The sequence below is a fragment of the Plectropomus leopardus genome, chromosome 11 (assembly GCF_008729295.1).
Source record: "Plectropomus leopardus isolate mb chromosome 11, YSFRI_Pleo_2.0, whole genome shotgun sequence".
In the NCBI taxonomy this organism is placed as follows: Eukaryota; Metazoa; Chordata; class Actinopteri; order Perciformes; family Serranidae; genus Plectropomus; species Plectropomus leopardus.
Window position 1 is genome coordinate 25,228,269 of NC_056473.1, and position 26,301 is coordinate 25,254,569.

Below are 26,301 nucleotides of genomic sequence, written 5' to 3' on the forward strand. Positions count from 1 at the left end.
CAGAGTTCCGGCTGTTGAATGATGTTGCTGCACAACGGCTGTGTTGAACGACCACAGATACCAAAGAGTGTCAAGAGGTACAATGACACAGCACACAGAGAGTTGTGTAGATAATATCTCTTAACCACTGTCACCAGAAGCGCGCGCACACACACACACACACACACACACACACACACACACACACACACACACACACACACACACACACACACACACACACCCCAACACGCTCTTCCGCTGAGCAGTTTCATAAAGTAAAATCTGACTTCTGCCCACCACAAGTACCATTCTATTCATACACTTCTGTTATTCTTAAGCAGTTAAGAACGTGTTACATGTGTGTTGTAAAGTAAATGAAGGATTCATGATGTTGTGTGCGTGTGTGTGTGTGTTAGAGAGAGAAAGGGACAGGAGAGCACGTGCCAAGCAGGGCTGAGCTATTAGCAGGCCACTTGAGATGGGTTATGTAACAGCGTTGTGGCTGCTGCAGTACCTGCTAGGCCTGTAGTCGCTGTCATCATTTTACACAAAATCACCCGCACACTAATTCCCATCCACATGCACAACACACCAACAGAACAGACACGCAGTGTAACACGATCCTAGTCTTTTGCTTGGCACCACATCAGTGTGTGCTACCCAACCAGATGCACTCATTAGGGCAGTCGGTGTGCGTGTGTGTGTGTGTGTGTGTGTGTGTGTGTGCGCGTGTGTGCGTGCATGCGTGTGCGTGTGAGGTCATCAGGTTTGAGCTCTTTTCCCTCAAGAAGAGGAGAGAGCAGAGCTTTTATCTGTTTGATCTGTAGCTTCATGTTAAATTGTCAGCCCAAAAATGTAGTTCAGTAGCGCAGGAGAATAGTATAAAGATGGAGCCCTAAACTGCCCCCCTCCCACCTGCCCACACACACACATACTCATCACACACACACACACACACACACACACACACACACACACTTATCCCTACCTCGACATAACTGAGCTGCAGTGTGGAGAGGGCAGATGGCGCAGACTTCACTACACCAACATCACATGCTCCTATACTTTCTAATTCAGACATTTTTCCATTACAGTTTCTGTCACGGCACCTATGCTTGCTCTAAACCAGAGTAATTCACTGTGTGTGTGAGCAGATTAGGGCCTAGCAATTTAGCATTAGACCTCCATAAAGTTCCTGAAATGCTCACTTTTGTCACATTTTTTTCATGTTTTGTCACCTTCTGCACATTGAACAGATTCTTTTGGATCTGAAGAGCCTCCTCTGCTTTTTCAGTCAGTGTTCAGGCTTTTTTTTCTGTGAGATGGGACTTCCATAAAGTTGACTGACTAAGATTACGCAGATTAAGATTGATTGATTATTTATACTGTATTATTGTATTGCAAATGTAGCTTATAGTCTATAGTATTTAAGTATTTAACCATAGTATAATTGTCAGAATCAAACGACGAAAGACAGAGTTATCCTTACTTTTAGTCAATAGTATACTCACTATAAGCAGCTTCTGCATATGTATGGAGATACTTGTAGATGAGGGTAAAAAGCTTTTGGTATTGGAAGTGTGCTATATTGACTGAACACGTTTGAGCGGCAGGTAAACAGTCTGTACGGAGAGCAAAAGAGGCAGAACGCATTGGCTGAAAAGCGATTTTGGAACTCATCGGCTACCATCTGACAATGATTTAGCATTTTGGGGTGTGTTATTTATGTATCTGCCTTCATATACAGATATCTGTTTTACTATTTTTAGATAAGATAAGCCGTATTGGCTGGTGCACGTAAGATGAAGTCATTGCCAATCTTAGCTGGCTACCCTGGAACCATCGACATACTGGCCGTGTCATATTCACCCTGATGAAGGGCACGAGCCAACACGTTAGTCTGACAATAAAGTTTATATTATTTGTTCGAGGTTTGACCCTTTAAAGGAACACTTAACCCACAAAATGACCATTTTCATATCAGTTACTTACACTGTGTTTTTTTCTTTTTGTCAAAAAAAACAGTTTTTTTTCGCATGCCTCTGTCATGAACAAAGAATCCAAAAATGGTAAACATTTGTGATGAATTAATGTGCATACCCATGCATGCTTGCTACTTCTGTGCCATAAAGCAGTTATGTTTTAAATAATTAAGTTTTAGTGAAAATGCATGTTTGGAAAGTATTGAACATACAACTAGATTAATGAGACTTGGATCATACTGCACGAGTTGTGTAAGATTATAAAGGCATGTTTTTTTAGTTTTGTGGTCCCCCTTTAATTCAGTTCATCAACTCTTTAATTTTCATTATTATTATTATTCCCTGTTGGGTTTCTGACTGTAATACAATATAAACCGTAATACATAATGACTAAGGGTGTTTGTTTTTTCAAAACTCCAACTTGTATTGTTCCTTATTTAGACATGAATATTTAATGTTACTGAAGAAAAACTAAAGATTTGTAACCAAGTTTTCAGGGGCATTAAAATGTCTTCACCATTTTGTGAGACTCATGAAGGAATACACCTTTAATCAAACTAGTCAGTGAAATGTTAAGAAACAACATAGAAACAAGGTTTTAGCCCATTTTCTTCTGTGTGTGTTTCTGCTGTGCAGCATGTTAGGAGGTGTTAATATAAATTCCTGACTCATCATTACATCATCACACAGTGATACCTTGGCCTCGCATCACAGAGTCGACCTGTTGGAAGACCCGCTGATGCATATTAATTCAATGTCTGTCACCTGTTTATAATGCAAATTGTTCATTATAATGCCACCATTCTTATGCCCATCATGGCCAAATGTTAATCACAAAATGTGCCATTGTGCTCCAAGGCTTCATTTGAATCCATTAACCTAACGGCAACACCTTTAGTTGCCCTTACATCCTTCAACTTCTTGTCTGTGTGTCAGTGCAGCAAGTTGGTGCATTGATGATAATAGAGCTGGACTGGGTTTAATTACTATTTAACCACAGTGTGTCCCAGCAGGTTAGGAGCTCAGCATAGTGAAGACTACCTAAGCACAGAGAGCCATCTCTCTCCAGCAGTGAGGGGGGAAGGAGAATAAATTGGGATGCTTGGCACAGGCCTAGAGGCTCAGTCTCATTTTTTTCGATCGCTCGTCTGCTGTAGAGGCTCACGCTTCTCTAGCACACTGTGCAAGTCTGCAAAGTGAGAAAGGCTGCAAAAACTTTAAGACTCCAACACGGAGACATCTGTATGCTGACTGGTGCGGCTCGCCAGCAAAATATGAATTAGGGGGTGAAATGAATGTGTTTGTTTGTCCATATGTTGCTGGAATAATAAACAAAATCTCTTGGGTTTGGCTGTGTTTATGTTCTTGTGTGTCATCTTAAAAAAATGCGCAGTGCAGTTTCATATTCATTTGCATACCTTGCAAACAATTAAATTAAATTAATGTGCTTCATTGTAATTTAAGCTAAAGTAATTTGATGACAGATGCAACTTGATGCATAACACTGTATTGCAAAGGCACTGTGTGTGTACTGTATGTTTGGTCCACTGACCGCGATCATCTGGGCCACGTAGCTCTCAGGGCCGGTGTACTCGGTTGGATCCTTCACCCTCACCAGAACCAGAAAGTAAAGGTAATGCCACATGTTGTGTTCGGATTTGATGTGCTCCTCGAAGGACACCGTCTTGTTGTCGAATTTGTCCCTCTCCAACCCTGTAAGACATTACTTCTCTTTAACACAAGTTCTCCCAAATATACTGCTCTTTCACTTCACTGTCATTTGCAAACAGTAATGAGTGAAACACATAGCTGCACACACCACAGATGAAGCAGGTGGTTTTCAGGATCTCCTCCTTCCTTTGTTTCTCACTCCTCAAGTCAGCAAAGGTGTCGATGATAACACCAAAGATGAGGTTAAGAACGATGATGATAACAACGAAGAAGAACAGAAGGTCGTAAACCACTCGGGCCGCAAACAGGGGCTCCTGTATGGTGCAGGGAAAATATGGAAAAAATGCATTATTTAACTTACCCCGTCACTACAGTTTCATTTAATCCTGCGCTAATGCAGCAAAAATGCCATTTATGTGTAGTTCATGTCATTAAAAACAGACAGTAAAGGTCAAGTGAGTAAGATTTAGGGGGATTTTTAGTGGTGAGAACTGCAGATTGCAACCAGCTGAAACTTCTCTTGGTTAGAATTCCTTCAGTGCTCATTATGTTTATATATATCACCTATTTTCATGGATAACTTAAGATCCAAATGTTCAAGAAGTTTTTACCAACAGCCTCTACAGAGGTTTCTTTCTCTCCAAAAACAAAAAACAAAACAAAACAGTGATTTAAAACAGAAAAAAACACTGAATAAAGCAGTTTTACCTTAAAAAATCTTTTTCCGACGCTTACGTTGCGGTGGGGCTACAAACTTGTTGATGCAAAAATGCAAAAAGCCATTTCTAGTACCAATTTTGGTTTGTCCGTTCTGGGCTACTGCATGTATGTACTGTATGTATCTTCATAGATGAGGACCTGCTCATTCTAAGGTAACGAAAACACAATGCCGTCCTACCTCTTTGGAGGGTCTCCTGAGAATGTCTCCCACACCTCCTCCATTACGCAGTCCCTGGTTCAACACTGTGATTATACACATGAGCAGAGTGTCGCACACCCGCTCTGTCCCATCGTCTTCATCTACAACCAGACAAACATAAATCAAGAAAAAATGCATTAATACAGTAGACAACAAGGGTAAATGTGCAGCATTTACCCTTGTACAAGAATATGCAATACTTCTGATTTAGATTTTTCTTAAAAGTAGCTTCTCCTTTTCATCACTTAATTTGATGACTAAATGAATTAATGTAACAAAACTACAACTTTTGACAAAATTTTTAAAGTAATTTATAAACATGACTGAATTAAATTATAAACTAAAGGTCTGTGGAGGATTTTAAGAACACTTCAGTTCAAGTGAAAGGAAAAAAAATGTTATTCAAGTACAGTCTGACCTAATTCAACAATTCATCACTCAGCTGACTCTCATAACTGAATGATAATAAAACACCTCGTCATGTGAACAGCCGATAATGGCGTGACTAAAGATCAAATGGATACCTTCAACTCCCCAGCCTCCTCAAATGTGAGAATAAAAAAAATTGTGAGAATTAAAGCTCAATAAATTGTTATTTGGATTTCATATTAAATGTAAATATACTGTAAATAGAAAATGTCATGCACAGCACGACTGCTGAGGAGACAGAGGAGGTGAGGGATGTGGATGGGATCACGTGTGTGCCCCTATGGTGCAGGTGATCGAGGGAGATGCAGGAACACAAACAGGAGTGTGAGTCACCCCCTCTGCCTCATCAAGTTTCTTTGTGTGCACGCCTGTGTGTGTGTGTGTAACAGTGTATGACTGTGTGTGCAGATCTCAGTGTGTGCGTGTGTTGAGTAACCTTTCAGGAAGTGACTACTGTCAGAGAGGTAACATGCACACCCACACCTCGGTCGAACCACAAAAACTTTAAACATGTCCACTCAGCAGTTCGTAATGGGTGGGAAATAAAAAATACATTTTTATTTAATCTAATCAAAACTTACCAAGAACAGATTTAGGTGTCGAAACAGGGCAGCTATCTTTCATACATGAGTCAGCATCTCCATTGTTACTCAATAAATCCCTTTTTCCTTTTCAAAGGAAAAAAAAGAGAAAAAAAGGGGAAATGATGTGAGTTTGATTAATGATAACAGCACCGATAATTTACAAATGAAAGGAGATGATTAAATTGTGCTCTGGCATTAAAACTCCTTCCCGCTAATTCTCATTAGCACCGGCAAAATCAGCAAGAAAGATATAGTCAGACGTTATGTAAACTGAGGCAGCAGCTGCTGGGTGGGCGGTGAAGTGTTGCTGAAAAAACCTGAACAAATCATTTGCACATCGGCAAAGCCCCGAGCAGCAGAGGAGCTGTGCTTGAGTGTGATCGGCTCAGGCAGACAGACAGAAGGAGAGCTGTACACCTGGGCCAGAGTGTCACCAAAAGGGCCTTCATCCCTGACAGGCTGCAGGACAGAGGGCAGGGCTGGGGGACAACAGGCAATGGGAAAAAGAAGAAGGAGAGTGGAGGGGACATGGGGGCTGAGGCGGGGCGCAGGGGTCACAGCCCAGAGGCAGCAGCAGTGTGGACAGGGTGCTCCTCATCTTTGATGGAGCTCCGGTTGTGCCTCAGCTCACCCCACAGCTAACAGATAGACAGGCGTGAGCCCAGCTGGTTACATAACCCACCACTGCTCTGCTGTGTCTGCTACGCTCTATTCAGCAAAACACAGGATGGCGCGGCCACCAGGTTATGCAACAGGTGCACATGTGCTAGCAGGTTGTCTTCCTGACCGTCAGAGCACTGTGCCGGAGCTCATTAACACACCCACACTCTCCACAGTGTTTTCAAAACATGTGCCTGGGTATGTATATACAGTATACTGCACATACCCTACAATTTTTTTTTTAAATTTGGCGACTGTGCAAACATTGATTCTACAGTTTTTATTGAAAGTTTTTAATCCAAAAGGGGAAAAACTCAATGCAGCAGATTCATTCTGAGCCAATCATTCTGTTCAGAAGTTATTGTCAACAATGTTAAAGTGTCCGAGTGTCTGCAGAGCCACCGACTGCTTAGTCTGCCTCTTATCTTTAACTTTTCTCGAGGTTTGAAACTCATTAACTTTCAGGACGTGTAATCTCTTCAACGCAGAAAAAGAGCAACACAGACTTTTATGAGGACACTGTAAAAGAGTGCAGGTTTAGGACATGCTTTAGGTAAACTAAGGTTAAATTCAGGAGCACAGCAGCCACAGCATAAGAGAAAATACAGCAACTAAAAAATACATATAAAGTCACAAGCACTGTCATAATTATTTCCGGATAGCTTTTTTTTTTTTTCTTTTCAAAGACATTTAATGTAAAATAGACCTGACAGAAAACAAAAGATGGGAGATTCCTACCTTGACTCAAACCAGATACATAGCAATTACATGGGTAACATCATAAGCCCTGTTCAGACAGGACTAGTATTACCTGGAGACCTCATGTGATTAAGAAATTACCTGCCGTGTCTGCATTTTTTATTCGCACAGGATAAGCAAAGTCTGTATTTTACTTGAAGTTACTGACATTGTCGCCCTGTTGAATATGATGCCAACAGTCATCTGTAACGTCACTCTACACAATAAAGACACATTCTGGTAATGTAAAGAACAGTAGCTGGTGGAGATGTACAATGTTAACCACCTTGTGTTTTAAATGAGGGTTAAAAGAATTAATTGTTGCACACATTGTCACATCATTCATTTCATCATCTTTTGAGACTTTACTCTTCTGATTGATTTGAGCTTGTTTTTTTGCAAAAGGGTCTCCATGCTGCTTTTTCACTATAATTGCCAATGCAACCTCTCCAATTCTCAACAAGGAAAGAGGGAGAATCGAAGTGCAGAGAAAACAGAAAACCTAAATACAACCCCAAATAACAAAATGTGGAATTTACACTTGGCAAATTAGAGACACTGCTGATTTGCATTGGATAAGATCACAGTCAGCCTGTGCAATTTTTACACATTACCCAGGTAATACTTGTCTTTAGGGCACTTGGACACCAGTACAGCTTGTGAGTAAAAAACTTTCCTTTTGCCAAGACAGAAGTTGAGCTATACCATGTAAATTTACATTTAAACTGTTCAAGACAAAGGGTCTGGCCTTTCTCTGTGCATGGCAAAGTAAAACCTTGACTTAGAGGGTTTAAACATGTTAAAAAATTCTGACCTGGTGCAGGGAGGCGGTCAACCTCCATGCGGAAGTCATCCTTGAGGAAGAGGAAGCCGATGATAGAGAAGAAGTAGACAAGGAAGATGGCCAGAACAGCTGTCAGAATAATGGAGCGGCCATTCCTCGTCACACTCTTTATCACGTTGAGAAGCGTCTCCTCTCGGATCACCAGGTCGAACAACTGCAGAAAAGATTGACATCTGTGAGTCATCAGGAAATGGATTTATTGAGAGCAAATGCTCATGCAAAATTGTGGATCAATCAGTCGCAACTAGGGATGGGCATTTTTGGTAATTTCCATATTTGAGTATTTGCATTAAATTACTATCATGTCCTTGTAAAAAAACAAAACAAAACAATACAAAACACTTAAAGTAGGGTTCTATATGAACACTCCAGCAAAAATCAGTTAGGGGTTAGCCTACCTTTCTGCTCTGCTTAGACTGGAGATTTTAGTTATGAAATAGAAGTTTAGTGTTATGTAGCTTGCACTGCCCATTCATTGCATTTTTTTGTCTAAATACTTCCAAACGTCACTCTCATGCCTGGTCCTAATTAATCTGAGCAGATGTTCTCAGATAGCAGTTGCACAACTGTGTTCCATCCAAAAAAGGTTGATTAATCTAAAGGGTAACTAATACTAATGTCCAAATGCAGTATTTGAGTACTCATGCCCATCCCTTGTCATGATATATTATGGAAGTTAAATGTGTGAGAGATTTCTTACTAAGAAGCTGTAGAAGAACTCGTGCACAAAGAGGCCCAGGACGCAGATGATGGCATAACCCAAATGGTAGATGAAGAGCATGTCCATAACGACTGCTTTGTAGCCTCGAGTGAACGTCCCCTGGTTGCCCACGAAACTTACGAGAAAGACTACCTTGTTGAAAAGCTGAAAGAGAAGAAAACAAGTCTCAGGGATACAAAAGAGTGAACAGCTTTGATGTGTTAAGAGGCAAAAACTACAAGTCCCCTGTCAACACTGGTTCAAATGGTCCATTACTTACATTGACAGTGCCCAGCAACAACAGAGCCGGACCGAGGCCCATAGTGTAGATGGCACGTAGAATGAGCGAGACCAGGAAGAACAGGATGCCCCACGGCTTGGGTAAGACAGGAAGTAATGCGGTGAAAACCCCCAACGCCACCCAGAGTGAGATATTCCAGAACGGGGACAAGGTGCCTGAACAGAGGAATCAAGCATGAATCAAACACACCACACATTAGTGCTCTGAAACGCTGCAGCATTTCTCTGATGAATTATTCACCTGACCTAAGCGCTTAACTTAGCACAACACAATCACAGGCAGCACTTTAAAATGTCAAACAGTGGTCCGTAGGGAACCTCATCTTCATCACTCAAAACAGCTTCTTAAGCCTGCACTGGAAACCACCAAACTGAAGCTCACGATTCTTCAGGAAACTGCTGTGTGCTGATGATTTATTGATTAAAGAGGTTTTCAGGAAAACACTTGTGAGTGAAGCAAAAGGACAACATATGTGATCATGTTTCAGTGAGGCTAAAACCATTTGATCACACTATAACAGCAATGAAACTCATATTGTTCCCATATGATATTTTTATTTTTGTGGTTGTACTTATGGATGCATTTTCACTCCTTTTTACTATTTTAACTTTTGAAAAGACTGCTGTGGACAGGTTAGACACATATACATATACAGTTCTAATGCTACTGTGATGACAATATCAACTGAAATAAACTAAACCAAAAAAACTTTAATATGTGCCTGATATGACTGGCAAATGCACAACAGAAATTACCAATGGAAGCAAAATTGTGGATTACATTGGTTACTGCAAACTTTGTTGTGTTGGGGTTTTTTTACTGAAAAAAATAAGCATGGACCAACTGTGCACACAATTTCTCACTGACTTCTTCATAGTTGAACCGTTTTTTTTTGGTTTCAGATGAGGAAATTTAAAAAAAAAAATTTGATCATAAAGTTAAAAACCAAAATTAGGTGCAGGAACCAGAAGGAGGTCTGTGCCACGGAAAGCGTTAGAAGTGGGCTTCTGGCTCAAGTTTTCAGATATGATTAAAATAACGTGTATTTATCCGTTTATTTTGGGACTCACAGTGTTAACGCATTAATCTCAATGCAAAGTTCCGCAATTAACACATTAAGTTTTTTAAAATTGCGTTAATTGGTGGCCAACATTCCTGTCTTTATGAGACTGTACCAGGCTCAGTTTTAAAGCTAGATTGATGATACTGGTATCATCAAAAACTAAAAGACTTAAAGAGTCCAATCATGCCAGCATCTCAGGCATGGTAATTTCACAAGGATCCCTTGACCTATAACCTCAAGATATCTGATGAAAATGGGTTCTGTGGGTACCCATGAGTCTCTCTTTACGGACATGCCCACTTTATTTTAGTCCCATGCAGATTTTTGCTGTCATCTGACCCCTAATGAAGACAATCTGGTAAGACTTACTTCATCTTATCAATATAGTCTTCATGACCATTTTGTAATGCAAAATAAAATTGAAAATTAAAATTAAAAATTAACTGTTTGAGAGCCTTAATTTATCTATTTGCAAAAGGCTTCATGGCACAATGAACAATATTCAAGTTTTTAAATTTAAAATAGTTCATAGAATACGTTAAAATCTAACAAATCTAACTCTGTTCTCTGTGTTTTTCTTTCATACAACTAAGACTATAGAAGTATAAAAAAAACAGGCTTTGTGAAATTATTCTTCGGGACATGCATGAGGGGTCCCCGGTATATTCTTTACCTTATTGGAGTATCTGGTCCTCTGATTTATTTAACAAAACCTATATGCAATCTTGCAATATTAAACAAATGCCATTTGAAAAGATGAAGTGGAAGAGTAGGAAACGTCATCAGTGTTTCTCAGTGGTTCTGTACTCCCACACAGGTGTTTTCAGGTAACCAGAAGGATAAGGTGAAGTTGGGCAGAGCTATACAGCAAGCCACATGAGGTCACAAATCTCAATAAACCAATAAAAATGATTAAAGGCTAAGTTGTTGACAGTGAGGTTGAGTCCACTGAAGCACATTTTATACGAGCATACAGTGTCCCAAGAAGAAGTCTAATGAGGCAAATAAGTGAGTGTGTAGGGCCTTTATGCAAACACAACCTTAGATGACACGGGAGAGCTGTTTTCAAATAACAGTGAAATAAAGTCCTCAAAAAATAAAAGGTCTTTTTGCAGCAGATGTTATGACTGGTCAAAGGTTGGGAAGCACTAATAGCATTAACAATGCCTCTGTTCTGTTCAAGTGTCCCAATAAGTCATTACTGTGACAGTGGGCATGCATAACAGCAGGACTCTGAGAATTGCCTGGAATTCTGCTGTCATTAATTTTATTATTTACAACTGTTTTTCCTTCTGTGACAAGTCAAAATGTCTATGAAAAAGGCGCATGTATTGGCCTGCGTATTGTGACTTGTTCACTTTTTGAACTCTTAACAAACAAACAAACACATCAGATATTCTCACCCTCATCTCCATCATCACCGAATGGGTAGAATACGGCCACAGCGATGTTGAGCAGACAAGCCAGGTAGAAGGAGATGCTCCCCCACAGAGAGATGTGGCGTGAGAACCAGAACAGAGCCTTATTTTCTGCACAAACAGAACAGGAAGCATAAGTACAGGGACACAAACTCAGCACACAGACACACAAAGTTGCTGCAGGCCCTTCAATTTATTCTGGAAAATAACAATAACCAGACACTCTGGATGATAATCATGATTTACCATCTTGCAGCCCGCTTTTGCTGCCACCATCATTATTTTGCAAGCGCTGGATTCAGAATGTAAAGACTCACTGCGGATCTTCTTCTGCCACCTCATCTCGTTGTAGAGGTTGTCAAACTGCTGGAAGAAGTCGTTAACCTTGCTGCCCTGGTCGTCTCTCTCGGTGGTGGTGAACACACGCACTTTGGACTCCTCTGTGAGGTACTCGCAGATGTTAGGGACTGGAAACACTATCTGCTCCATGGTGCGGTCGTGACGCACAATCTGGCGAATAGATATCCGGTAAATTCTCATTAGGGCTTTTTAGTCAAAACATTTTTTAAACAGATACATGATAAATGTAATATACTTGGTATATACAGTTTTACACTCAGAGCATAAACAAATGAAGTGTTGATAATGTTTACCTCTATCTGAGCTGTGTGATAGGCATAGTAATGGAGGGCGTCATCTTTCTCACTGTCGGGGTCCACACATGAGCCCGGCCCCAACCCCGACCCCGGTCTCAAGCTCTGCTGCAGCATCTTATTGTGACGGGCCAGCTAGGATCCAAAATAAAATTACTCATTCTTCTAATTCATGGCTGCAACCAATCAGTCACTGCATTTAGTTGTCCGTCAGTCCACAAAAGTTACCCCACCCTTTGGCACCCACAGTTTTTGCCCCAAAAGATGCACAATTGCCTGGTGAATTCATTAGACTTACACAAGATTTTATGGAAAGATCACCATGAGCTGAAGGACAGCTGATCAACTGTTCATACAGGTAAAAATTCATTATTTATCATCGGACAAGTGACAGATGTTTGTGAGGTTGTGTGTGTGAAAGCATAAACATGTTGATCCATGCATGTACACAGTCACAGCCAAAGATGGGACAAAGCCATTGTTTTGAAAGTCACAGACAGTATGTCTCAAGTCTTTGCACTCAAGTCCCAAGTCAAGCCCCAAGACCTTAAGTTTGAGCTTTGAGTCCTAAACAAGCCATAATGCACTCTTTGACAAATGTCATGCAAATATTAAAGTCACAAAAATCTTTTGAAAAATGCTTTCTATGATTTGCATTTGTTTATTAAAACAAACTGGTGGTTCATGGTCCAGAACTGGGTCATGGTTTCATTCTGAATGGACCACAAATGTTAAAAGTCTTTTTTGATTTTGTTAAGTCAAGTATAAAGGCATTAAATTTATGACTTCAGTCTGGCTTAAGTCCAAGTCATGTGACTCGTGACCAAACCCCCGGTTACAGCTTTTGGAAATTTGCACCTGTTGACTCTCACTGCACTCCTGAGGACAAGATCTGTGTAATTAATAACAATAATGGTCTATGCCTCCCAAGCTTCATCACAACACAACCATCCTCTGACACAATGCTTTAAATATGGACACATCATTCAACATAATGAGCTTAAAAAACAACACGATGCAACTTGACATGAAAATAAGTAAACAGAAAAGTAAAAAAAAAAACAAATAGTGAAGAAATAAATACACGTCCTCACAGAACAAACAAACAGGATAAATATAAAGATATCTGGATGGGAGTACATTTTAGTCCAAAGACAAGACTTTACATTAAGACAGTTATGTAACTCATCCATATTGCCCTTCCTCCTAGTTCTATGTATATACTTCTGTTAGGTAATATTGGATGAAGAAACCTGCAATAGCTGTTTTGTTGGCCACTTGGGAGCAGCAGAAAAAACGGCATACCAACACATTTTCATATAGAGAATATATAATTGCCAAAACAACGTTTTATAATTATCTTTCGATAAACCCCATGGCTGCCTGTCAAAAATATGTACAGTCGTTTATTGTCCCTGCATTTTTACAAACTACTGTTTATCATTTACTTTTGTTCATTTACTTTATCATTATTCATTTCTTATCTCATAAACCAATTATGGTAAATGGCAGCAGCCCTGGAGAGCGAATACCAGATAATATCTTCTTAAAGATACTTGATAAGCTTATGTCTAAGTCTGTTTGCCATCAGTGAATGTGTGTGTGTGCGTGTGTGTGTGTGTGTGTGTGTGTATACTGTCTGAGGTCAAAAAAAAAAAGAGAAAAAGAAAATCTACAGTCTCACACTCAAGAAGAAAATGTTGCCTGTCATGATGAAACCAGTCTGCTGGTTGGACAAAAATACCTTGTTTGACACTTTGACTCTACAGAAGCAGAAGTGAAAGCCTGCTAGACTCGGTCTGTCCTGTCCAAATGACAAACTGTAGACACACACAAGATGCACACACACAAAGCACATTTGTTTAGGAATACAGTGACTACCAACTGCTCCAGTGAACACCTGCAGCCTACCTGTCTGCACAACCAGTGTCACATCCTGAAAGCTAATTTTAGAAACCTGGTGGAGCATTCCTTCATTGAGGAGCAGTTTCCCATCATTTAGTGCAGGGGACACACTCATGTAGGAGCATGCATGTGGACGCGACACACATTAACTGTGTGCACGGCCCTGAGGTCAGCAAAAGGTCAGACAAACAGAGAGAAAAAGAGAGGAAATGCAGTAATGTCTCTGCCTCAGACAAAAACAAGCTCAGGCATTTTCATTACCTGGTGGGCCAGGATGTAAATGTTGTGTCCGACGTCTCTGGGCTTGATCTGATCACCAACGGTGTCCTCGTCCTCCTCGCTCTCCAGACCCTGGGCGTAGGCTTCCTTCATGACATCCACCTGATGCACAAAAGTTATGAGAAGTTACTGCGACTTAAAGTGTATTCACTATAAAGCATGTTTTACACTGGACCAAGCTGTTTTATGTGACACATGCTACACACACACACACACACACACACACACACACACACACACACACTCACCAGTTCATTGGGTCTCATCTTGTAGAGAATCTTCTCTGCGTTTTCGCTGTCATGGCGACTCTCCATGATAGCCAGTAGGAGTTTGGAGGCATTGTTCTGCAACATAAGGCTTCACCGGTGAGCTTTTACATTTTAATCAACTAAAAACTTTACATGCACTATAAAAATAAACTACTTGTTTTAACTTAAAAAGTTAGTGTCTGGGCAGTCTTCAAATTGTATGTTGAGTGAATTTGACATGAAAAGTTGAGGTAATTCTGTGATTATTCAACTGATTAACAACATTTTAAGGGGCTCTGGACACTAACATCTTGAATATGAAAGAAATTGTTTATTTTTACAGCGTGGAAACAAGGAGGTGCAACATTCTCTTAAAAAAACATGGCTCCATTTATTCATAAAAACATGCTGTTTGTGAATGTGAAATGTCGAATTGGTCAAAAAACCTCGAATTATCTTCTTTGTACTTTCGAGCACTATAGATAATTACTACTATAAAGAAATCCATGAGTAGTGGTATAGTAAAGGCTTTCAATGGCCGTGTGTCAGAGTGAGCAGCCTCTCAGGGCTCTCAGAGGCGCATGCTGCTCACCTTGAGCACTAACACGAGGTCCAGCCGATGCTTCCCCAGGGGGTTGATGGAGTTGACAATAAGTGCTATAATAATGTCAATGCCATTTGACTCGTGCTTGGCTATACAGCTCTGAAAAAAAAGTGAATGCACATTAGAAAAAACTTCATCAGCAGAAGATGTGTCAGTTCTTAAAAACACTCAAAAAGAAAAGAATAGCGTACGATCATTAGTGAATCTGCGATATTGTATATGAACTAATAAACTAAACCTCATCAACTCTAATTTAACTAATCGTCTACCGACCTGGTTTTCATGGCAGGGTCCCTGGCAGTACTCTGTGATGGTTTCCAGGGTTTGTCGAACCAGGTCCACATTGCTCTCATTAATGTAAAGGCCCAGCAGCCCGAGGCCTCCAGTGGTGCTTCCACAAATACAGTCCAAGAACTGAAGAGTCTCACACACCAGGTTGTAATTTGTCTTGTTCTTCTGGCTGCGCAGAAAGTTCTGGATTTGGAGAAAAAATACATTCAATCAGCACCTCATTTAAAGGAACAGTCGATAAGATTTAGGGGGATTAGGGGGATTAGGGGGATTTAGTGGCATCTAGCGATGAGGATTGCAGATGGATCAGTTGAAACTTCTCCCGGTTAGAATTCCTTCACTGTCCATTAATAAGGTTTTTACCTGGAGCCAAATATCCACATAGGTTTCTTTTTCACCAAAACAACTGGACCAGGTGATTAAAACCAGTATAAGCAATGACTAAAGCACTTTTACGTTACAAATTGGTGTTTATCTTATGCTGTTGGGCACATTGCAGACAGGTCGTTAGCCCAGCACCTGTTAATGTGTGCTCGCCTATTTTCTCTGAGATCCAGATGTTCAGGAGGTTTTTACAGGGAGCTGAGTTTTACACAGAGGTCTCTTCCCAAAATAAATGGACCCCGTGATTTAAACCAGTAAAAACACTGAAGAAAGAAGTTGACATAAAAAGAATCTTACACAGGAGTGCTAACTCTGGTGGCTGATGAGAAGACGTGAATGTCCCTATTTAGAGCCACTATTTGGTTTGTCCATTCTGGCCAACTGTGGAAACACAGAGGTGCAGCATGGCAAACTCCATGGACGAGGACCCGCTCCCTATGTACAGCTCATTTAAGGTAATGAAAACAGGATGATTCTTATTTTCAGGTGATTATACCCTTAAAAAGAAAATAATATACTATACTATATAGTATATACTATATACTAAGAATATACTATACTTATATCTTATTCAATTTCTGCCAATATATTCCTCTAAATTCTAGGGACTTAACTACTGACTTAACTTCTTTGAATTCTTCATTTTATACACTCTATTTTTAGCTTTATTTTGTATTAATACTATCTCAATGGGTTTTATTATCCATCTTATGTTATGCATTTTATGCATTCTATTTTTATCCTTATTTTTTACTTTTACTAGTATTATCAAGTGGGTTTTAACCATGTGAAGATGCATTCTATGTATTCTAATCGTATATTATTTTTACATGCAGGTTTTATTATGTCTTTATGTCTTCTTTGTCTTTTCATGTGAAGCCCTTGGTGCATGTAAATCAACATGTAAAACACATTTTGTACATACATTCTGTGTTATTTATATTCTATTTTTTATTTCATAAATTTAAATTCCTTTATATTCTATTTAAATTCACAATTTTTATTCTTCCTATATGTTAATTGTTTTGCACCAAAACACCAAGTGAAATTCCTTGTATATGTAAATGTACTTAAAAACCAGATTCTGATTCTGATTCTGAAAAAAATTTAATTTCTTTGTGGGAAGGCACGTGGGGCTGCATTTCTTGTATGAAAGGTACTATACAAATAAAGTTTATTCTTATTATCTTTATTATTATTGTTTTGTATTATAAATACTACACACTGAGCCTTTACGAGTAGTTGGATTTCAAGGTTCATACTCTCAATCAAAGAAGCCGGCCCGTACCTGCAGGTCTGTGTTGTGGTTCTCACAGAGCAGCTGAAGGTAACGTAGGATTGGTTTCATGATGGTGATGGCTGGGCTCATATGAGTTTCTTCAATAACCTCTTCAGCCCCGACCATCTCACTGTTCTGGCCGAGGCCTTCAAGGTCGGGATCTAGCTCCTTCCTGAAGGTGAAGAAGGCCTTTGAGGTGACTGAGGAGGCCTCCTTCAGCTGCCCTCGCATGTCCTCCCTAATATGAAGCCCCGCGTCTTTCCCTAGAGCACAGCATGAAGAGATATTAACAATATGAGCAACTGTTCAACAGAAAAACAAGCACGTGCAAAAGGTTACCACTTCCAATAATGATCAATGGCAGCCTCCATTTTGACATTCAAGACATATCAAAAATGAAATTTTCAGAGACCCCCCTCCCACTGACAAGTGGGCAAATATTGAGTGGGGACCCGATCTTGATACAATGGCCTTTTGATAGGCTTGTAATGTGGGCCGTCACATGGCCTCTGACATGTGACTGCAGGAACAGGGAACAACAGTCTGCACAGAGGTCAGCAGAGCAGCAAAGATCACTCTGGATTTATCCTCCACTATTGTTTAAACTCAAGGTCGAGCTGAACTTCAAGACTACACACACATACTGTAAAAACATTAAGGTTTTCAAGTTTATATCTGGGCCTTTTTTTTGCTTTTCACAGAGTCCAGTCCTGTTTCTATGGAAATGCTTAGCCATGGCTCCAGACATGACCCCAGTGATTCAGTATGTCACTTCGAAATGCTCATCTGTAGGTACATCTGACATTGTTATCCAGGAGGTTCACTTTATTTAACCTCACCTTCAGTTTCGTTTTGACACAGTGCTTTGCTGCATGTTCCAGACAGCAGAGGTGACAAATACATTTTGGCCAGACTCGAGAGTGAAGCCAGGTAGGCAGTTTAAGTCAAAGGTTTAAAAATCATTACTCGACTTTCTTACCTTTCTTCATCCTGATGCCACTAACGTCACTGTCATCATCCCTCTTTCTGCAGCTGAGCTCAAACATGTTGACGGACACGGTGGCTCGGATCTCTTGCTGGGCCAAACGCATTCGGTCGTAGAAGACCTTGAAGAACCTCTCGGACTTCTTCTGCTTGTACAGTTGGTTATAGAAGGAGTTCTAGGGGAGGCAGAGTGGAAATCAACATCAATCTAGATCTGAATCTGTGTGTGTGCTTTGGGTTACAGCTGATCAATGTGGACAGAAATAGGTGATTTGAGTGTCTGTGTCGCCCACACCTGTATCTGTGTGTTTCCGCCCTGGAGAAGGGCAATGCCCAGCAGGATGCTCTCTTCAAACACCCGGTCGTTCTTGGTGTTGACGATGAGGTCAATCACCAACTCTGATGCCCCAACGTTGTCCAAAAGACACTGGATCTCCACCACACTGCAGCCTGGCTTGTCAGAATCCAGCATGGGAGAGCCCACTGCAAAGATTTAATATCAACATTTAATAAAATTGTGCACAGATCTGCAAAGATTAAACTGCCCACATTATTGATCATTATTGTAGTTGTCGCCCAAGGCATTATGTCCTCCAGTTGTCCATCCATGTGGATGTCTCATTCTTGTGCACATGATATCTCAAGAATGCCTCCTCAAAAACAGCGCAAATGTCCATTTGGACCCAACGAATAACTGGGTAGATTTTAAGTGGTCATAAGTCAAAGGTCACTGTGATCCTGCAGTATATACCTGCATGTATATATATACATATATACATATTTACACATATACACAAACATAATGTGTGTGTGTGTGTGTGTGTGTATTAAATACACACACAGACACAAACATAATTTTTCTTTGCATGGTGCTTAAGGAATTGTTTTAACCAAAACTCTGCTAGCGACTGTCAAGCTGCACTTCTCCTAAGAAGCTGTCATGTTAGCTGCTCTTGTTTCCTCTGCAGTGAGTAGTTATTGCAGTGTCTATTGGGTTTATTTGGGGTTCTCAGTACCTCCGGATGACGGCTTGACAAAGCCGCCAGATGAGCTGTTTCCACTCCCAAGCTCTGACTTGGAGAGAAGCTTTTGATTTCCAAAGTAGCGTGTGAGGAGGATCTTTCTTAAGTCGTTTCCCTGTGGAGACAGAAATCATGATGTTAAATCCATATCACAGTCTGAGAGAGCATCAGCCTCAAACTAGGAAATTCACATTTTAGTCACATTTTGAAAAAGTAGCATTTGTGAGCCATAACTATAAAACTGACATCGAAATGATGGACACGTTAGCAAATGTCCCATCCAAGGGGACATTTGTGGTGTGGTGTTTTCACTGGCATGAAATCCACCCAATCATCTGAACAATGGGGCTGAGCAGATTTCATCTTACACTTAATGGGAATGATCACCGTCATCCCATGATGCATTTTATTCTTGATGGGAGCAATGGCTTTCAAGATGACAATACTCTTATCAACAAAGAAATTGGAGGAGCGTGACAATAACAGTGTTGTCCAACAACTTTAATCTAACTGATTCTTTATGAAAGATTCTGAGATGGTAGGAGAGACAAAAATAGTAAAGCCACGATTACGTTTTTTTTTATTAATAATAGTCTTTCCTGATTGTAATATCAGCGTTTTCTTTCTTCTGTCTTGAAGATGAGACCACAGCATGAAGGTCTGACATCAACTTAAACATCACGTGGATGTCCTTGAGTATGGAAATTGCATTCAGTGAGTGTACAAAGAACAGAGATGTAAATAAACATACATCATGTACACAGGAGCCCTAGTAAAAAGTGACAAAAGGAAGCTTTGTGTGTGTGATGATGCTTTATGTACATGTTCATAAATGACTACCTGTTTTCTTCCAGCTACACATTTATTTAACAGCTGTAATTTATTTTTTCAAACTCTCGCATCTCTGTGCATCTCTTGCGACATTTGACGCAGATAAACAGAAATGAGATTAAAGGATTCGTGGAGATAATCTCCCCACGGTGGCTGTTATCGAAGTGTGAGAGTGACTGACAGGTGGATGACTTGAATTGTGCTCATCACCACCTATTTTTATTGTGCTACAGATGGATGGATGGATGGATGGGTGGATGGATGGCACGTTAAAGAGTGTGTGGGCTCTACAGGTGGTCAGCAACAGTTTCTATGGCAACCAAACACCTAAAATGACCTTGTTTTGATGGCAGATGAATTGTTGGATAATTAGATCAATTGAAGGGTGGAGCAAAAGGATAAATGGACTGCAGGGAGCCACCTGTGGTTTCCATGGAGACATGCTTATATGACAGTCTGCCTTCCCCTGAGACACAGGTGGTGGACAAAATAACAGAAACACTTGTTAATATTAGAGCTTTGCATTAAATGCAGGTTTGATGAAGCGCATAGTGCAGTGGTATTGAGTTGTGACACAAGCGATAAATTGTTTAACCTTTTGAAACCTGAAGATCACTTTCCTTGTGCTGCTGTCAGATGGCTGTCACAAGTATTTAAACACTGAGCAAATTGGTGTGATTCCTTTTCCAGGTCATTTCTTTGTGTGTTTGTTTTTAATTTTCTTTTTAACTTTAATTAAAATTTAATTCTAAATTAAATAGTGTCAGATATGTGAAGATGTCATCTTGAGCTTCTGTTTTCTGACATTTAATACACAAAAGAATTTATTAATTAATCCGAAAATTAGTAGTCAGATTAGACAATAATGACAGTCCATTTTTCCTCTCAATTAATACAGTTTTTCTGTGATTGGCATACATTAGTTTTTAAACCTTTTCCCTTTATTACATTATAAAATTTTGCTGTGTTTGTGATTGATGTGCCAACAATTCAGGCAGCGATTATCTGCCCTCTCTGTCCCTCTGCAAGTTCCCTTATTATGATTGTCACACCTCTATTAAAGCTGACACATACAGCTAATTGGTATTCAGCTTTATATGACTCATTTGTGTAGCTGTCTTTGTAAGCGTTGTTTACAGTAGCTGCTGGTACATTGCAAACAGCGCAAAACTGTAATATGGCACAGAAATAAAAAATAAAAAAATCCGCTTAACACTAAAACTGAATTATCAAAGAGAAATACTGGTTACAATTGATAGTATACTTTCAACAGCACTCCAAACGACGTGATGAGACACAAGAGGCACCTCCATGCCTCGCCGCTAAGGCTGCCCTGCTACAGTCCAGCTGAAGAGCCTCAAACTAAGTGCACTGAAGAGTGAAGATGTGGAGGAGCACGTGCGGCTGATGCTCCCTGTGTCAGTAAACACTCCATCTCATCTGCAGTCAGCAGAGACACTTGTCTGCCTGCACTGTCTGGCTGAGCCGTCTCACAAACACACACACAGACACACACACATACACTTCTTGAACTAAAGGTGAGGATCCATTCAGCTAGCCTCTCTCATTTCCACACAGCGATGCACAGACAAAATCTCAGTGCAACTACAAACTCAGCACTCTGCTCTGTAAGGCAGCGCATCCTAATGCACGCTCTTTGACTGATTGCAGATTGAATCATGTTTGACTTTACATTTCCGCTTTTCTGACAGAGGACGTGACTCTCAAACACCAGTGAAAGAAACACTTGGGTGGGGGTGACAAGTTTTTGCTCTTGTTCGCCTCCCTTCTGGGCGATGCAGTCTGCTGGCTAGGTCTGCAGAGAGAGAGGAGAGGAGAGGAGAGGGGAGGCAGGATGGCGGTAGAGGAGAGTCAGCCCAGCCTGACTCATCTGCTTGCTGCTGCATTGACGAGAAAAAACTCCAGTCAGGTGATGTAAGAGCCACGAGAAAGAAAGAGGGATAGAAATAGAGGTAGAAGAACTGACAGAAGTAAGAGGAGGAGGGAGGGGAAGTGGGGGTGAGGGAGAGGAGGAGAGGAAGAGAGGAACAAACAAAACCCAGCAAGGAGCAGACAGTCATGGTGTTTTAAAATGTGCACCGGCACGCCACACTGCGGCTCTGGTGTCCAAGCTGGGGATGAGCTGCCGATCCCCACCTCCGGCATCCTCGCACCCCCTCCCCCCTCAGCCCCCTCGCAGCTCTGCTGTCTGCAGATCTCTCTGACTCCAGAGAGATGCACGGAGAAAAAGACAAAGACAAAGCCTGCCCTATGCTTCTTTAGGTGGTCTGAAAACTCTGGCAGGCAGCGGAGGGCAGCACCAGCTGTGAGCCAAGACAGGCAGTGCCTGGAACGGGCGGGGGGAGACGTGAGCAGCTCAGGTCAGACAAGGTTGATTATAGCGGAGGCTCAGGACACAGAGGAGGAGAATGTTACCCAAACAGTCGGGGGGGAGAAATAGTTTTCTTTCAGTGTTACTTTCTCCCTCAACAGAAACCTGAGAGGGCTCTGTCTTTTGTAAACAGAGGGGAACGCTGATCAAGTACACAGTGACACAGAACAAGTTTCCCCACAGGCCATGTGAGGGCCGAGCAACATCCAACAACTTTACCATCAGGAAGCAACATTTAGGTCCCAGCAGTGACTGCAGTCAACCCACTTTGTTCAGTACGGAGTTTTAAACTGAAACTCTACCGCTATTGTTGTAGCAGTTAGCACATGATACTACAAGTCAAACTGAAACTCAATCTGATCACGTACGGTACAAAAGCATGCGTTGCATGTTATCTAACAAAGGCTTCAGATGTCTCTCAGGAGTCATTGAGCTCCTCCACAGCTTGGAACTGGATGGAAAATGAAAAGCTTAAAGTGGGAGCCTTCTGTAATATAATACATATCCATATCAATGTGGTTTCGCGAGGCTTTCTCGTCAGGGGAGTTATTTTATGAAAAGGACAAAATCAGTAAATCAAGACACATACAGTCCCATTATTGTGCTGTTTTAGCGCAGACACTTTGGGAACATGAAGTAAAAGAGTGAAGACAGAGATGTGGGAAGACAGGCAGAGCTGTAACTCATACTGAGGACAAAGAGGTCATGTCATCTGTATTTTCCTGTTTTGTTTTTTAGCAGAGAGCAGGACATTATCCTGTAAAAACTTCCACATTTTTCAGGTGGATTCCAGTGATTTTAGATGCATATGTTTTTACTTACCATGATTAATACCTATTTATATATTACTATCTGGATATACAAAAATAATGCGGACCAATAGTAGAATTTTTGAACTCCCAGCAGTCAGAAAACGGGCAGCGCTCAGTAAAGAAAAGAAGCTCAGCACCGTGTCACGCTGTTGCTGTTTGTAGCATCTCTCATTGCAAATCCTTTTAAAAAAATAAGCTGGGCTCAAGAAAAAAACGCTTCAGTGGACACGCCCCTTGGACTCATGATTTCTGAAATTCTGGGTACGGCCCTGGATACAGAGTGAGTTATATGATCCTTTATGTGCTTTAACGCTGGGCTTAGCTATCTTGAGCTATGTCATGTTATGTAAACTAAACCAGTTCTATGACATCTCTGCTATTCCTCATTTCAATCCTCCCCCGATATTAAACATTTTCTGACGCATGGTCACTACAGGTAGCTCGGCAGCTTTGTGCACGGGGCCAAAAGGGTCTACCATGCTGCATGTATCTGACAAAATCCTGTCAGAGACACTCGTGCACTGAGAAACACATCACCTGCCTCCATTTATAATGTTTTCAAGCTGCAGTTCCACAGCGCAAAAAATGTTTTCACCAAACAAACAACCACATCAGGCAAAACAAATTAAGCCCACATGTGAGAGCAATTGACAAGACCAGTTCAGGGAAATACAAGACCAGCAGCGTAAACAAGCATTCATTCAACTGTTATCTGGCGAGTTCACTGCGGAAGTGTTACATGTGATTCACTAACATTGTTAAGGGCTGATTGTGTTTGTTAGGAAGACTGTGATGTTGAACAAAGGGTTAGCTAATAAGGTACAAGCCAGGCTTATTTATTTCGTCTGCCTTACTGGTACTCACACATATACATAAGGTGGACAGAATAAAAGAAACACCTTACAGTAAAATAGTCTTGCAGTAAATAAAATGTTTCTGAGGGTTTGGGTTTGCTTTCTGGATCCCAATGTTAGCCTCTCTGTTTTAGTCGGCCAACTGGTCCACCACTTTGGTCCAGACTGATATATCTCAACTTGTGTGGCATGGATTGCCATTCAATTTGGTACAGACATTAATGTTCCCCAGAATATGAAGCCATCTGACTTTGGTGATCACCTGGCATTTTATGAATCATTTCATGAATCTTCACTTATACTGTGTAATATCTCAAAATCCACCTCATGCACTGGCAGAAAATGTTGAACAGACATTCATGGTTACAAGATAATGTGTCCTATCTGCACAATATTTTGGTTTGCGATCAATTACCTGTAAAACTAATGACATTCCCAAACTGAAGCCAAAACATCTAGATCGCCCCCTGGTGGCTGGCTGCAGTATGTATCATAAACCCCGCCCTCTTCATGTTTATGAATGGAACATGGGCCAAACTACACACATTAAATACATTTTTTCCAAAGATGGTTCTGTCAATAAATGTAGTTCTCATCATGCCAATGTTCAAGTGTTTGTTTGTCTGATGGTTGGTTTGATTAGTTGTTTGGTGCTATAAAACGGGGGTTTCACTACGTGATTAACAGTTGTGTGTGCCAAACGGTGTGTTCGCAATCAATGGCGCTGCTTGTGATTGGCTGTAAGGGTGTATGGGCAGCAACTTGAGATAGCTACAATGCAGACTCTGGCTCCAAATGACGTCATACGTCAGATATTTTGGGCTCATTTTTGTACAGCTGGGTGTAGGTTCAGACCGGTCGTTCATCTTGTACGGCCTATGTGTCGAATCATCTCTTATTATTTTTAATTCATGATTTAAATGTTTTTCCTTTGCTACATTACATCGTTCTCCAGTGTTTGTGACTGGTGCAACATTTCAGTCAATCACAGTTAAATAAATGGAGGTTTACAGCTTTAATAGAGGTGAGATCACTATTTTCATAAATGCGTTACCACGACAACATAATTGAACTTACAGAGGGACACAAAAGCCAGATAACTGCTACCTAAATTGCTGGCGCATCAGTTATGAGCATTGCCAAGTTATGTAATGTGTTAATGGGAAAGTCTCAAACTGATGAAATACAGCAGGTGCAAAATGCAGAAAAAAACTTTGTTGGTAAAATAAACACTGAAAGACACCATTACACAAAATGACTAAATTCTTAGTTACTGCAGAGCTATTGTACATCATTCTTAAGTGTTTCTGTTATTTTGTCCCCCACTTATGTGCATGAGCAAAACTGTAAGCTAGAAGCAATCAGTCCAAACACAAGTTGCAACTGATATCATTCGTCTTGTCGCCGTCATGTGCCTCCCTGAGCACAATTGACCTAACTCACATGCAATCAGACTGTGAACTGTGTCTAAACACTGTTCACAATGACAACTAATCTCATTCATAGCGTACCTCAGATGCACAAGACCCTGAAGTCAAGGCTTTTCTCATTTTTAAAGTGTTTTTTACAGGACATTTCTTCTCTCTGTGGCTTGGAGTTAAAAGAGTTCGGCAGGTACCGTGCTCCCGGTCTGAGGGCATTTCTGCACAGGGTACACAGACTTCCTGTGCCCAGTCACGGCTAGACCAGACAGACAAACAGCATGTGCTAATCCTTCATCGCCATGGAAACCAAAACATAATACTCAACTAACAGACACCTGACTGATGGACCAAGTGAAGTGAGGGCAAAAGGAAGGAGGGACGGAGCTTCTCAGCATAAACTTAGGTAGCAAAACATACATAACAAATAGATTTGCACACATATAATCATGAATATTTGGCATTAGATAAAAGTATGTGAAACCTTCAAACATTCAGGGTCCAGATTTAGGTTTTACACAACCACATTTTAATTTTATGACTTGACTCAGCATGCTGTGTCAGCCTGAATTCAGCATGCGAGGTGTCCATGAGCTCACTCAGCCCTCTGCCTGCCTGACCTGCTCCATGTGAATGAACCTAAGCCATGTCTCACTACTCTCATAAGTGCACAACCAGGGAAAACCCTGCAGGATGAGCTCACACAGGGGACAGCCAGCGTGGCACTGCATGCCTGAGAGTGCGTGTGTGTGTGTGTGTGTGTGTGTGTGTGTGTGTGTGTGTGTGTGTCTGAGCGAGTCTTTCCATCGACATGCGTCTGTGTGATGTGCTTAGTATCAAGAGGGTGGTAATCTGTAAATCTGCTTTGCCTTGAGCAGGTGGTGTGAAACTTGGCAAGCACGAAAAAGAAAAGCAAGGGACGGGATGGGAAAGGAAGGACAGACAGACAGACAGACAGACAGACAGACAGACAGACAGACAGACAGCATGTGAATGACAGGGATGAGTGTGGAGGAGAGGGAGGAAAGGGAAACAGTGTGAGAGTGGTTTG

The 26,301-nt window shown here is 41.0% G+C and overlaps 1 protein-coding gene across 3 annotated transcripts in view; it reads right to left on the reverse strand.

The window, feature by feature from the left end:
- The window catches only part of itpr2 (inositol 1,4,5-trisphosphate receptor, type 2), an 81,865-nt gene that overhangs the window by 9,642 nt on the left and 45,922 nt on the right, over nt 1-26,301 (reverse strand). For all 3 annotated transcript variants that reach the window (XM_042496637.1, XM_042496638.1, XM_042496636.1), the window contains exons 38-55: nt 18,935-19,055; nt 18,214-18,401; nt 17,914-18,094; nt 16,944-17,197; nt 15,254-15,454; nt 14,969-15,079; nt 14,377-14,472; nt 14,111-14,230; nt 11,945-12,079; nt 11,609-11,801; nt 11,277-11,402; nt 8,790-8,965; nt 8,510-8,674; nt 7,780-7,963; nt 5,565-5,651; nt 4,534-4,655; nt 3,784-3,949; nt 3,517-3,677 (exon numbers count right to left, since the gene is read on the reverse strand). In XM_042496637.1, coding sequence (XP_042352571.1) covers nt 3,517-3,677; nt 3,784-3,949; nt 4,534-4,655; nt 5,565-5,651; nt 7,780-7,963; nt 8,510-8,674; nt 8,790-8,965; nt 11,277-11,402; nt 11,609-11,801; nt 11,945-12,079; nt 14,111-14,230; nt 14,377-14,472; nt 14,969-15,079; nt 15,254-15,454; nt 16,944-17,197; nt 17,914-18,094; nt 18,214-18,401; nt 18,935-19,055 — 2,787 coding nt within the window. The remainder of the gene's footprint in view (nt 1-3,516; nt 3,678-3,783; nt 3,950-4,533; nt 4,656-5,564; nt 5,652-7,779; nt 7,964-8,509; nt 8,675-8,789; nt 8,966-11,276; nt 11,403-11,608; nt 11,802-11,944; nt 12,080-14,110; nt 14,231-14,376; nt 14,473-14,968; nt 15,080-15,253; nt 15,455-16,943; nt 17,198-17,913; nt 18,095-18,213; nt 18,402-18,934; nt 19,056-26,301) is intronic.